The 13,596-nt window shown below is 42.4% G+C and overlaps 1 protein-coding gene across 14 annotated transcripts in view; it reads left to right on the forward strand.

The window, feature by feature from the left end:
• The window catches only part of mecom (MDS1 and EVI1 complex locus), a 244,860-nt gene that overhangs the window by 188,715 nt on the left and 42,549 nt on the right, over positions 1 to 13,596 (forward strand). For 13 of the 14 annotated variants that reach the window (XM_036558605.1, XM_036558621.1, XM_036558629.1 and 10 more), the window contains exon 3: positions 11,340 to 11,450. In XM_036558605.1, the coding sequence (XP_036414498.1) occupies positions 11,340 to 11,450 (111 nt within the window). Of the gene's footprint in view, positions 1 to 8,638; positions 9,157 to 11,339; positions 11,451 to 13,596 lie in introns of those variants that run through there. The other variant, XM_036558654.1, reaches the window with a different exon arrangement.

Consider the following 13,596-nt stretch of genomic DNA (forward strand, 5'->3'; position numbering starts at 1 on the left):
ACGGGGAAAAGATGGGCGTAGATTTAGCCCTTCGTGTAGGCCACATCAGCCCTGACTGAAAACTCAAAAGACTGGACATTGTGAAGACATTTGGGGATTCCACAGCTGGGGTACCATTTTTTGTACCATTTTTTTATGTCTTGTATTTTTTACAAGATTTCTTCATTTACAGTACTTTATATCTTGTTATCTAATAGCATGAACACATTAAGAAGATTATAATGATTTTTGATTTCTAAATATATATAATATTCTAAATATGAGAATTTGCTTTTCCTCCTCCCATGGTGTTTACTTTTTTCATAATCTGATGAAAAAGGATACTTAAAAGGGTTCACACATTAATGGAAAAAGAATAACATTTTTGGAGTACTTTATTCGTATGCTTCAAGGTACTTTACACATAGTTACACATAGTGCTGTGTTATTAATGTTTTAAGTTATTCATCTAAAACATACATGTAGGATGTAGTGAAGGACACTTCTTTAAATGTCTTTTAATTTTACTGTACATACATATTTGTAAACCCCGAACGTGGGGTGATTCATTGCACCAGTTCTCATTAGGAAAATCTTTTTTTGTGCAATTTTTATTTGAAAAATTGGGTTAAGTGCAGCACGTCAGCATTTAATTTCCTACTGTAAACACCCCCAAACATTGCTCAGTTAATGAACTGACTCACACCCCGCCTCCTTAGTGGCATGCTCCATCTTCCAGCATAAAAAAGACCTTTTTAAAGATGATATCTTCTGTGTAAGAAGCAGTTTGCCCTCACTACACGGTCCAACAACATGCTCTATTACCCCCAGCCCAACCCCCCAACACACACTTACAAAACATAGAAGCAGGACACAGAAAGAGAGAGAGGTAAGGCCAATACACTTGAGTATGATGGGGGTGTGAGATGACTTGTTGAAGTTTCCAGTGTATCCTGCTGCGTTTTGGCCTCCCTCCCTGCCTCCTCCTCTCCAGCTCGCCTCTAATTTATGTTTTAAAAACGTTCCTTCTGACACGGGTGCGGACTTTATCGCACCCCGTGGCCCGCAGACAGTGTGGCCTGTGTGAGAGGAGCCCACCGGGGGGAAGCTATCGCTGATTAGCGTGGCCTGTAACGTCCTCCAGGCAACAATAACACCCCCTCCCCACTGACTGGTGGTACATTCCTCGCATCCTGAGGCCACACGTCTTATTTTTCCTTCTTTCCCCTCACCTGTTTTGCAAAAAGCCCCACCTTCTGCGCTACTATAGAGCTCCGAACTGGTGTGTCATTTTGTAGTCGCCGTCAAGCCCATATCTGGAATTCCAGATCCAGACAGTTTTTCTCTATGAAGAAAACAAATGCTGTGTTCAAAAATCACAGCTGTTGTGCCCTGTGATGAACAACGAAGCCAACACATTTTAACTTTCAGATCACAAAACAAGGGCACACGGCGTCATTGATGTGAAGCGCTGCTCTTATTAAGTGCCAAAACCGAACTGATGATTAGTAAAATGCTCAGCCTGCTAGACATGAGTGGGTAGGTGGGTAAGTGAGTGAGTCAGTGAGTCGTTTGGTCGGTTGGTCCTCATGGAGCTGTCGGTCAGCCCTTATGGACCTGTCAGTCGGTCAGTTGGCCCTTATAAACCTGTTGGTCTGTCCTTAAAAAACCTGTTGGTCAGTCAGTCTTCATGGACCTGTCGGTCAGTCCTTACGAACCTCACAGTCTGTCGGCCTGTCTTTATGGACCTTTTGGTTGGTTGGTTGGTCCTTATGGACTGGCCAGTTGGTCTGTTCTTAAGAACCTTTTGGTTGGTCAGTCCTCATGGACCTGTCAAGTCAGTCCTTATGAACCTCATGGTCTGTCGGCCAGTCTTTATGGACCTGGTGGTTGGTCTGTTGGTAAATGTGGACCTGTCCGTCAGTCCTTATAGACCTATCAGTAGGTCCTTATGGACTAGGCAATCAGTCTGTCCTTATGGACTGGTTGGTCATTATGTCTTTCTGGACATGTCGATTGGTCCTTATGGACAGGTTGTTCCATCAGTCCTTATGGACCTGTCAGTCAGTGCTTACGTCGGTTCTAATGGAACTGTTGGTCGGTCAGTCAGTCCTTTTGGACCAGTCAGTTGGTCAGTGGGTTCTCATGCATATGTTGGTCAGTCAGTCCTTATGGACCTGTAAGTCGGATGGTCGTTTGGTCCTCATGCATATGTCAGTCAGTCAGTCCTTGTGGACCTGTCAGTTGGTCGGTCGGTCCTTATAGACCTGTTGGTCTGTTCTTAAAAAACTGTCAGTCAGTCCTCGTGGACCTGTCGGTCAGTCCCTACTGAACCTCACAGTCTGTTGGCAAGTCTTTATGGACCTGTTGGTTGGTCGGTTGGTCCTTATTGACCGGTCAGTTGGTCTGTTCTTAAAAACCTGTTGGTTGGTCAGTCCTCATAGACCTGTTGGTCAGTCCTTACGAACCTCATGGTCTGTCGGCCGGTCTTTATGGACCTGGTGGTTGGTCGGTTTGTCCTGATGAACCTGTCTGTCAGTCCTTATAGGCCTGTCAGTAGGTCCTTATGGACCAGTCAGTCAGTCTGTCCATATGGACCAAATGACTGGTTAGTCATTATGTTTTTCTGGACATGTCGATCGGTTCTTATGGACAGGTTAGTCTGTTAGTCCTTATGGACCTGTCAGTCAGTCCTTATGAACCTGACAGTTCATATGTTGGTTGGTTCTAATGAAACTGTCGGTTTGTCCTTATGCATATGTTGGTTGATCGGTCAGTCATTATGGACCTGTCAGTCGGTTGGTCGGGTCCATAAGGTTCACGTGTAAAACACAGCAAAATATAGGCGAAAGGTAAACCTCTATGAAGGTCTGATAAATGAGAACTTTGAAGCAGTTAATCTCTCAATATTGACCATAAAGAAAAGTGCTGAAGTGCATGATTTTAAGCACATTTGTTTTAGAAATGATTGATTGGAAATGCTACATAAATAAAATGATTCAATAAACACAAAATAAAAGCATTACAGGTGTGATCCTTAGTTATCATGTAATTCAATTAACAAATTTCAGTAGTAACTCAATATTTCATGATACTTTGGCTGTTACTTTTTTAACTCTTTAAGGCTGACTCAAAAAGTGAGTGTTTCTCCTTCGTTAAAGTGATGTCTCAGTACTGTTGCTACATTTATTTGGTTTGTAACAAAATATTATGTATTACAATTAAAAAAGGTTTGCTTTTGTATTGGGATTATTGACATTTGAAGAAACTGTGCATGCTATGATCAGAAATGATGTATCGCCACACCAGTTTGAACTACTAGAGCGGTGGTGGGGAGGTGTTTGGCAGTATGTGGGTGGGAAAAATAACAAGGTATATCCCAAGTCTATTCAGCCCAGAAATCAGTGTTGCAAATCCATTCTAGCTCTTCCCACCTTAGTGTGTGTGTATGTGTGTTTTTTACCACGTCCCCCCCGGTGGCCTCCGTTAAGGCCCTCAGTCTGAATGGTGCTTTGTGCTTTAGACTGCTGCTCCCTGTTTCAGCCCCACTCACGTCCTGTCTGTCATTTCCACCAAAAAAAGCGATTGAGCTTCAGTCTGTCTGTTTCACTGGGCTTCATATCCAGAAGTTAAATTACTCTAGCTCCAACGAAAGTGACTCTGAGGACCAGGGTGGCTCCGTTCCAGCTGTTGAAGACTACTGCACTGTACTATTTAGTGTTCCAGGTACTTAACATTTGCTTAAGGAAAATATGGGTGGATTTGTACTTTTTCAGAGTATTTCCAAATAAAAACCCTTATTCCACATTTAATTTTATTCTATTCTGTTGATTCACATCCTGGACTGATGAGTAGGCTTCTCACTTTGCAGCTTTAGCATTTTATTTAGAATAGAAGCATTGGACAAATTAAACATATAGCACAGTCAGTTTTGTGCTGATAGATGCTGGATGACAGCTTGAATTGTTCTTTGGTGTGTATTGTTTCTACTTCAGTCGTTATTTCACTGAAGTGAGAATTTCACTTGAGGGTTGATGGCTCTTCTTCACACATCTGCTGAAGGATGTTTCAGCTGTGGTGAGTTATGAGTGTGCAGCGGCTCTGAAACATACATTTAAACAGTCCAGTCTTTTGCAAACATTTGGGCACCCCTGTTCAAAAGACCTTCTAAGTGAAAAGAAGTTAACACATCCTGTAACGGGAAAACAGCTCTGCACATTTTAATTGTTTATTGTGGCTTGTGCAAAAGTTTTGGCACCTTTTAATATTGTATGTTCTAGTTTTACCAATATATTAGTAGAAATTGCGCTGTAAAATTTCCATAATGCCATATTTAAGTGTGTTCTCTGTACTGAGTATGTGTTCCCATACAGCAAAATGCAGTGTGTTGTCAGATTCACTTGATAAGCGTTTGTCTGGTCAAACCTTGTTTAGTTAAACTCAGCATCTTTCTCAGTGGCTCCTGGCATCATCTATATTTGCATTCTGTTTGACTTGTTTTACTGACCATGTATGTGTTGTCTTTCCCACTGTCCTGTCTACTCTTGTGTGCATCTTTCTTGGTTAGTTGCCTCCACTGTAAATGCTAATATTGTACTTTACTTAATTTTGAAAAAACTGATATTTTACAAACTGATGTTATGAAGTTTCAAAAAATACAATTAAGCAAATGATAACTTTTGATCCTGAACTTTAGAATTAACTGTTTACATAAGTTGCAATCAGTTTATGAATTTAAAGGGGAATTTTACCCATTTTTCAAAATATCTGCATATATATGGATCTGAAATGCTGTTCAAGAGGAACTTCTCACATAAGAATTGTTCACAGTGGAACCAGACATCCAAAGAGTTTAATTACTCTAAAAGGTACATCACAAGAAGTTATTGCATGAAATAGTAACAAATACACTGCCTGATGCCTGAAACAGTGGGCCTCATTCACCAACCCTATATGTAAACATATTTGTGTACTGAAAAGTGGATTATCTTCAGTGATGTAACTACTGGGAGGGGGGGGGTGTCAATTACTCTGAAGCTCATGCCACAGAGTTGCCTGCAGCCCAATCTTTGGGCCCCTCAAACAGACATTGATACAATCGTACACAGAGTCACAGAAAGATTCAATTTGTTAACCGCACACCTCACCACTTAACTTCCATCAGCACTACACAGACAGCTCTGATGTCTGTTTATCTCCCTCTTATTCATAATGTGTCTCCTCTAATAGATCCTTTATAGCTTGCAGCATGATGTATCATTTATCATTTTAAAATCTTATGTATATAGTATAATGTACTCATTTAGTTTACATTAGATGCTAGTGGGTGAATGATATGGGAGCATCAACTTGTTTGAGGCATAATCATATCAAGTAAATATACTATTTATTTTTTAATTGTCATTTTTTATTCAGTATATGTCATTTTTGTATGGGGGGGCATTCATTTTTGCTCTGGGGCCTATAAGATCCAAGTTATGTCACTGGTTATCTTAGTGTGTGTGAGGTGGTCCACACTGTTTGGGCTGAAGTTTGAAAGGCTGTCTTGGTTAGACTTTCTAGAGTCAATTTGTAGAAATTTAGACTTTTTTCTGTTGTTTTTTGGAGCTCAGCCACTGTGATTTTGTTTCCGGTTGGCAGCTGTTTCTGGATCGTGTGCGTCTGTGTGTGTGTGTGTGTGTGTGTGTGTGTGTGTGTGTGTGTGTGTGTGTGTGTCTGTGTCCAGTGGGTGAGACTTTGCAGGCAGGGGTGAGTTGACGGGCTACTAATTCACTCAAAATGCAGACAAGCCTCTGTTCCAACTGTGTGTGTGTGTTTGTGTGTGTGTGTGTGTGTGTGTGTGTGTGTAAGTGACCTTGGCGAGTGAAAATAATCTAAAGTAATTAGGAGCAAGGCGGCCTGCTCTTAGGTTGAGAGGCTAAACTCGACTGGCGAGCGCGCGCACAGGAGAGACCGGGAGCGCGCGAAGAGGAGCACGAAAGCCCACAGATAAAGGAGCTGTGCCGCTCAGAGGAGAGACCAGGAGCGCGTAGAAGAGAGCGGGAGCGCGCAGAAGAAAGTCCGTGGACATGAAGGAGGAGGCGGAGGCGCACACAGAAGAGAGCGGGAGCGCGCTCCTCTCTTACACATAAAGGTGCAATTTATGGCCCGGATCGCCTGAATATGACGGAGCGCGCGCGCCGCCTGCGCGCCATCACATTCAGGAGAATTTTATTTACATTTTTATTTATTTGCGCTTTCATTTCCTCCCAGTTCGCTGAAACTCTTGAAGCTGTTTTATTTGCAGGCGCGCTTTCACAACTGAGGTCCTACGGAATCGTCATAAAGAAATGACAACCCATGAAACTCGAGCGCGCGTGCGTCGTTTTGTTTAATTTTCCGTGTGAATGTAGTTTTATTTTCTGTGCGTCCTTTCATTGTCTTTTATTTTGTTTGTATGCATCGTTTGATCCTATTTCATTTTGTTTGTGTGTAAATTCATTCGTTTTATTGTATTTATTTTAAAAATCTCGTTCCAATTAAACGCTTGCATATAAACATACAACAGACATACATTTACTTATATCTACACACATGGCTAATATCGTGATAACTCTTTGTTGAACCAAAATAATCAACAACTCCTCACTGGTGTAGGTACAGTGAATGAAAGGCTACAGGACAGTGTGAGCTGAAGTGGTCCGCTCTGCAGCGCTGCAGGCCGTTAGGATCGAACAGGAGCTCGCTGTGGGGGGAGAGGGGATGAGCCCCCGAGGCAGTTGGGGCACTTTTAAACGGAGCTTTGGAGCTGCTGCTAAGGTGCGGACGCGCTTAATGCAGCTTTACGCTGCTGGACTGCGGGAGACCAGCGCTTAGCGCTCCAGCTGCTGCACGAGACGTTCTCTTTCTCTACTCAACCCCCGCCCCTCACCCCCTTTCCCCTCCTTCCCCCTCTCCTCCTTTTCCCGTTAGGATGTGCTGGAATGCGTCTCGTACACAGTGTTTCCATTAAAGGCGGCGCAGGGGGGAGAGAGAGAAACGGAGAGAGAGAGGGAGAGAGAGAGAGAGAAAGAGAGAGAGAGAGAGGTGCAACATTCCCTGCATGCAGAAAGTCCCGGGACGGAGAGAGCAGAGTTCTGTAAATAAATGCGCTTGTGCGTTTCGAACAAGCTGCGTTTAAATGCAAATGCAGTTAAAATAAACATACACACAGTTGTATATAGTTGTCTCATACAAACTAAAATAACTGAATAATGGCTGCTCCGCTTGTAATGAACTTCTAACAAACTCGGGCTCTGATCCCCCGTTTAACGGTGAGCCGCTCTAGCAGCCGGCCACTGAGCGTGCAGAGCGCATGCGTTGAAACCGTGTCGAAATGAAACTCTTCGAGCCCGTTTGATCGTCTGCCCTGAAGCTCAACAACTTCTCTCCTGCAGAAATCAGACTGTTTTTTTCTTTGTCGGTTTTATTCAGCTATCGGCGGCCTCTAGCGGCAGAATCCGGCATTGCAGCGCCACTTAATGCCCCCGGTCAGCTCTTTCTTACTTTCTTACCCCTGTCCTTTGCCTCTGCTGCCAGAGACACCACGCCACGGGGCTTTCCCGTTAGGCCCTCGCTCTTCCTCTTTTTCATAAAAAGCGCGAGCCCGCTCTATCAGGCTGCCTCCTCCATTCAGACCCCAGCAATCACTTTCCCAGATTACTTGTATTTAATACACAATGCATCATAAAACAAATCCCTCAGCCTGACAGGGAGAAAATAGAATAGCTCGTGGCTCGAGCTTTCCCCAATTTATGGCTAAATTAAAAAGACTTCCAACAATGGAGAAGGCGCGGCAGGGCAGGAAATCGATGCGCGGCGGACCGGAGTCTCTTTGCGGTTCTCAAGGAGCGTGCATGGGAATCTCTGGGCCAGGGCGCCTTTTATTTACTGGCGATTTTTCCCCCCGTCCTTCCTCCGCTTTTCTGGCCCTTGAAACAATGGACATTATCTAGAGGCCGAGTTCAATGCCACAGATAGCGAAGGGAGAATGATTAATCTCCATCAGGCGCTATTAGCGCGGGGTCACGGCACCAACAGAACAGGACATGTGCTCGTGCCCGCGCGCTAAGCAGGTTCTGCGCTTTAATTCGAGTCGGGGAAGCTAAGGGCCGCTTTCTTGGACACGGACTGCAGCACCAAACGTCTGATAGACGCAACGCTCGTGCATTCAGGCGCGATTGATCGATGGCTGTTTATTTCAGTTTTTTAACACGTCATCATTTTGGAACGAGGTGTGTTAAAGAAAAGTTTTTTTAAAAAAAGAAAAAGCATTTTTTTAAAAACATTTTAGACACCATTTTTGGAGCGCGTGCGTGCGTGTGTGTGAGTGTAGTGTCTCGGCTCGCGGGCCTTCCCACCCTGCTGAAGGTGTGTGTCCTAAACGCGCGCGCTCCCTTCCGTTCTAAACCTTCACCACCCCTCTCCTCCTTCTCCTCCTCAATCTCGCGCCGCTGGTGCCGTGACCGTGGCGGACGGCTTCATCAGCGCGCGCGACCCGTCTCTGACCTCGAGCGCTCCCGTCGCTTTCAAATGAACCGCGGGGAGCCCTCGCGCAACTTCCGAACAGTGGACACGCGAGACACACACCCCCCCCCCTTATTCCTCCTCCTCCACCTCCTCCTCCCACTGCTCATCTCCCCCGCGCGGGACAGTCCGCGAGACACTGCCTCTCTCTCTTTTTCTCTCTCTCTCACACACACACACACACATGCACGCGCACGCTGAATTCCACGGAGCGTAAAGTAAAGCACGGATCGCGGTCCGAGGAGAGTAGAGCGAAATAAAGGAAAAAGTTTGAAATCTCGCGCGCACGCAGGAGAGGAAGGAGGAGGAGGAGAAGGAGGAGGAGGGGGGAGTGAACCAGACGGGACGGGACAGGACGGGACGGGACGACACTGGATGGGAGGCTCGAGGAACCCCAAGTTTGACATCATCCGGGGAATTGCTCTCGCGCTGAGCCAAATCGAAGAGTCCCGGGACGCGCGAGTGTCCCATTCAGGGAAAGAGAGGAACGCTCGCGCTGAGAGGAGCAGAGAGAAAACTGCTCCGGGAGTTTCGCGTCTGTTTGTATTGTTTATTTTTTCATGTTTTTCTCCGGAGGACCGTCTTTACTTCTGTGCTCCTGCTGAATGAGCGCGCGCTCCCGGCGCTCTCACGGTAAGAGCTTTATTCTTCCTCAGCTTCAACAGCAGCGCAGCTTCTTAGCCGGGACCTTTTACACAACACAGAGGAAAATCATTCAGAGAAAAACATCGTCTGTGACGTATCATCTTTAGTTTAATTCCGTTTTCACTTTTTTATATTTCTTTATGTTATTTTGATGCGTTTTTTCGATCGAATCGAATCGGTCTCGGGCGGCGTGATGTTTTCAGTTTTATCAAACATTAAAAAAAACGTCCTTAATAAAAAAAAAAATGTTCGGATAACTTTACTACGAGGTCTTTACTGAAGTCTCGTGCACTGCTGGTTTTGCAGGTGCGCGTTTAAGCTGCGCTTTAGGTTGACGAAGTAATTTCAATCTAAGCGTTAAAATAAACGGATGATTTATAAGCGGCGTGTAAGCAGCTCAGTTTGTAAGATTTATGTTTTGTTATTATTATATCAGAGGAAATGGCCGTTTATTGAGTTACAGAGGAGGAAAAAACATAAGTTTTCGTTTAAATTTTGTTAGCACTGATAATAATAATAATAATAATAATAATAATAACAATAATAATAATAATAATTCGTTAATTAATTTGAACATGTTCATTTTTATTTATTTGACGTTAATAATAAAATAATTGCAGCTGAGTTTGAGAGCGCTGTGTGAGTGTGTGTGTGGGTCCGTGTGCGCTTCACATCATCCACATAAAAGCTTTAATGAAACGCATTAAAAGGAAAAGTCTGAGAAGCAGAGCTTTGACTCAGTTAAAGGCAATGAAACCGTTAGAGAGAGAGAGAGAGAGAGAGAGAGAGAGAGAGAGAGACTTGTGTGTATGTGTGTGAGTGGGTGTTTGGGGGTCAGGTGTTGGTGACTCCAAAGTGAAGAGGTTAAGCTTTTCATTCTTTCATTATTTATTATTTATTTCATTTCTTTCATTATTTATTATTTCATTATTTTCATTTAAACTAGACTCCTCCTTGAGCAGAAACCGACTACATTTTACAGCCTGAGCTAACAGTCAGATTAGGTGTCTTTTTCTTTTCATCTAATTCTAATCAAAGTAAAAACAGTCTTATACTGAATGATGTAACGTGAAAATGTTGCTCATGTTTCAGTGAATCATGTTTGTAAAATGTGCTCTTCCTTAAACCCTTCAAATCTCAGTTTTTACATCCCTACACTGTTAAAAATGCTCTGAAAAGGTATTGCTTTGAGTTTACTTGATTCAAGTGTGTACATTCGTTTCACATGAATGAAATATATTATATCAACACAATTACCGTCCTTTAGTTTACTTGCTTTTGGCAAGAATTGTGTTGATGTAATGGATTTTTTTCATGTGGAACCGATAATCAAGTCAATTCAGAGCCACACTTTTTTTTCCAGTGGCCCAGTAAATGCAGTGGTTCTGTAGAAACAGTGACCACTCAAGCTGCTTGTCTTTTGAATAAATTCTTTTTCTCTGTGAAGGAAAAACCTGCTGTGGTTCTTTTAGGACCAAAAATGATTCTGCTTGTTAAAAGTCATAGAAACTTTGTTTGGGGCTATACAGAGCCTTTTTTCTGAGAGTGTAGATTATAGTGATTGATAAACTGTGTGATTATGTTGCTCAGTATTTAGATGCATCAGGTTTGAAATCAGTGTATACTTCAGTGTGCGTTTCCCCTGAAGACCACCTTTGTCAACAGATTATATCAAATTAAACAGATGATTTTATCCCACTTTGGATTATTTGGATATCCCCCATCAGATTACGAAGCTCAGTTCATTCTCAGCAATGTTAGACTCAATTTAAAGTGTTAGGATTAATCCCAGCATTAGTCTTAGGGCCAGGGTGGGGGTTAGAGCTAGGTTCTGGGTTGTTCACATTTATTCACGTGAGTGGACATTAATGATTGTGACCAACATAATTGGAGCAGGTTGCTTTAGCCTTGGTGGTGGTTTAGGAAGTACAGTGTGTGTGTCGTCCTTTTACTGATGCTGCATTCCCATTAAAGTGTGTGGAATAGGTGCTGTAAAGGAAACGGTGTGTGTGGTGGGGGGTGGGAAGGGGGGCAGGTGTGATTATGTGTGTGTAATCTTGTTTGGAGTCTAACAGCGTGGTGGGTGGCATGTGGTTTAGACACTGCAGAGTAACCTGTAAAAGATAAAGATCAAAGAGTGACTGACTCTCTCTCTTTCTCTCTCTCTGCAGAAGGCCGGTTTTGATGGGCGTGTGTGTGATAGCAGAAGCTGGCTAAGACACGTCCAGATATCACCGTCCTCGCACCAGTACAACCTCACAGCCTATCCGATACATGAGCAGGTACGCGGAACACTGCACCTGCATGGCCCGTATAATGCAGCATTTAAAAGGTGCTGTTGTGATGACATACAGCCTCGTTATTCATTCAGTCTCTCTCTCTCTCTCTCTCTCTCCCCATCTAGGGTAGGTTTGCGCAAGTGTGTTTTTGTTTCTCAGTTATAGTATCTTTGCTGCAGCCTGAAGGACCATAGGCCTGGATTACACACACATTCGCTGGCTTGGCATGTGGCACTTTTTTCGTTATGCACTGATAAAATATGAAGATTGAGAGATACCAAACGATCCCTCCTTTTTTCATCATATAGAGAAGAGATCCCACTGAGAGAAATGCTGTAGGCCAAACAATGTTGCTTCTTTATACCCACAAACCTCTTTAACTTCTAGCAGTTGTGTCTAAGCTTTTTATCTCTACAGGAAAAATGAATTGCATCTTTAAAAATTGCTGCTGTGGTGAACCAAAATGTTCCGAAGTCGATACCTTTTGTCATATGTACATTTTTCCCTGGGACATTACCAGACCCTCTGAATTATGATGTCATTAAGGAGCCCAAATGTGAATATTGCTGTGTGCAAGCTAACACTGCTGCACACAGACTGGCAGCCTTATCTAATTAACCAGCAAGCATACAAACCAGCAAGCTTTGTTAAATATTGTTCTAAAGCTGCTCTGGCAGTAGTAGACTACAGTTTGAGTAGCTGGTGTTGGTAATTAATAGTGTTAAAGTTTAAAAGTAGACTTGCTTGTGTGTGACTTTATTTCAATGTGCAGGAGTGGCAGCTTGCTTGTAGCATGTATAAGGCTTTATTCATATTTTGACTTCTAAAAGACCTCATAATTGAGAGGATCAAGTGACACTCTGGGGCCAAATGTAGGTACAGTGAAACATATTGGCTTTGGAACATTTTTGTTTAACACAGGACACAATAACATCACTTTTCGAAAACGCTATTCATTTTTCTCATAGAGAAATCAGTGTAGACTTGGAGTTCTTAATATGGTCGTAACACCAACCACGAAATGACACAGGACTTCAGAGGTTTATTGTTGGTGAAGTTTTAAGCTAGGGCTGTCCAGTGTGGCCTGTGAGGACATGTGATTTCGCCTGCCTGCCACAAAGTAAACTTAACAACCAAAGTAAACTTAACTATATATATATATATATTTGCCTGCCTGCCACAAAGTAAACTTAACAACCAAGGCAAACTTAACAATATATATATATATATATTATATATATATATATATATATATATATATATATATTAATACAGCTGAGTTTGGACATCTCTGGTCAAATTATATGTTCTATTGAATTTCTAAGTGATAGTAAGTTTATGGGAAAATTACATATGGCATTCTTCTTTAACAAATTGGAAAAAACATAAAATATTCAAAATACAATGTGCCATAACCACCTTTTTGTCTTATTTTTTCACAATATGTAAATTCAGAAACTAAACATTAATTGAAAATAAACTAATTAATTTCCTAATGTGAAAGCCTTATTTTCACCTAGAAAATCAACATACAATATTTGTCAATGTAATATTTTGGCATATATTATAATTGCATATTAAATTCTTTTTTTCCTTTAAAAATTGTGTTTTTTGAAGTAGTTTCACAACAAAATATAGTGTATTTATTTATTGGTTTGTCGTTACCCCAGTACAAAGATTGCACAGAAAAAATGTTTGGGTTTTTCTGTCAGTTTCAAAAGAATTCCTCGTTTTGAGCTTTTCATTTAACATTAGCACTGCTAAAATGCTGCTACATAATATTAATTAGTGGATTTAGTGTTAAGCCACACAGCTAGAAATTCACCAAACCCCAGTTTTATCCACAATATTCAAAATAACCACCACTACACAATTCAAAATAACCACCACTAACCCTCAACTGCTAGCCCACCACGCCAACCCTTAGGCCCTTAAACCAAACCCTCAACCGAACCCACATCACAGAGATATTGAAAACGTTCACCCTAGCAGTCCAAACCAGGCAGCAGGCAGAAATTAATGAAAGTCGGGATGTCCCTCTGTTTGGATCCCCACTGTGTTCTTAGACCTAAACTGCTTGCTCCAAAACTGTGTTTTAATTTACGCCTGGGAAACGTAATCTTTAAACTATGCATGTTACGTTGTGCCA

Source organism: Colossoma macropomum, unplaced genomic scaffold (genome assembly GCF_904425465.1).
Source record: "Colossoma macropomum unplaced genomic scaffold, Colossoma_macropomum, whole genome shotgun sequence".
NCBI classification, from domain to species: domain Eukaryota; kingdom Metazoa; phylum Chordata; class Actinopteri; order Characiformes; family Serrasalmidae; genus Colossoma; species Colossoma macropomum.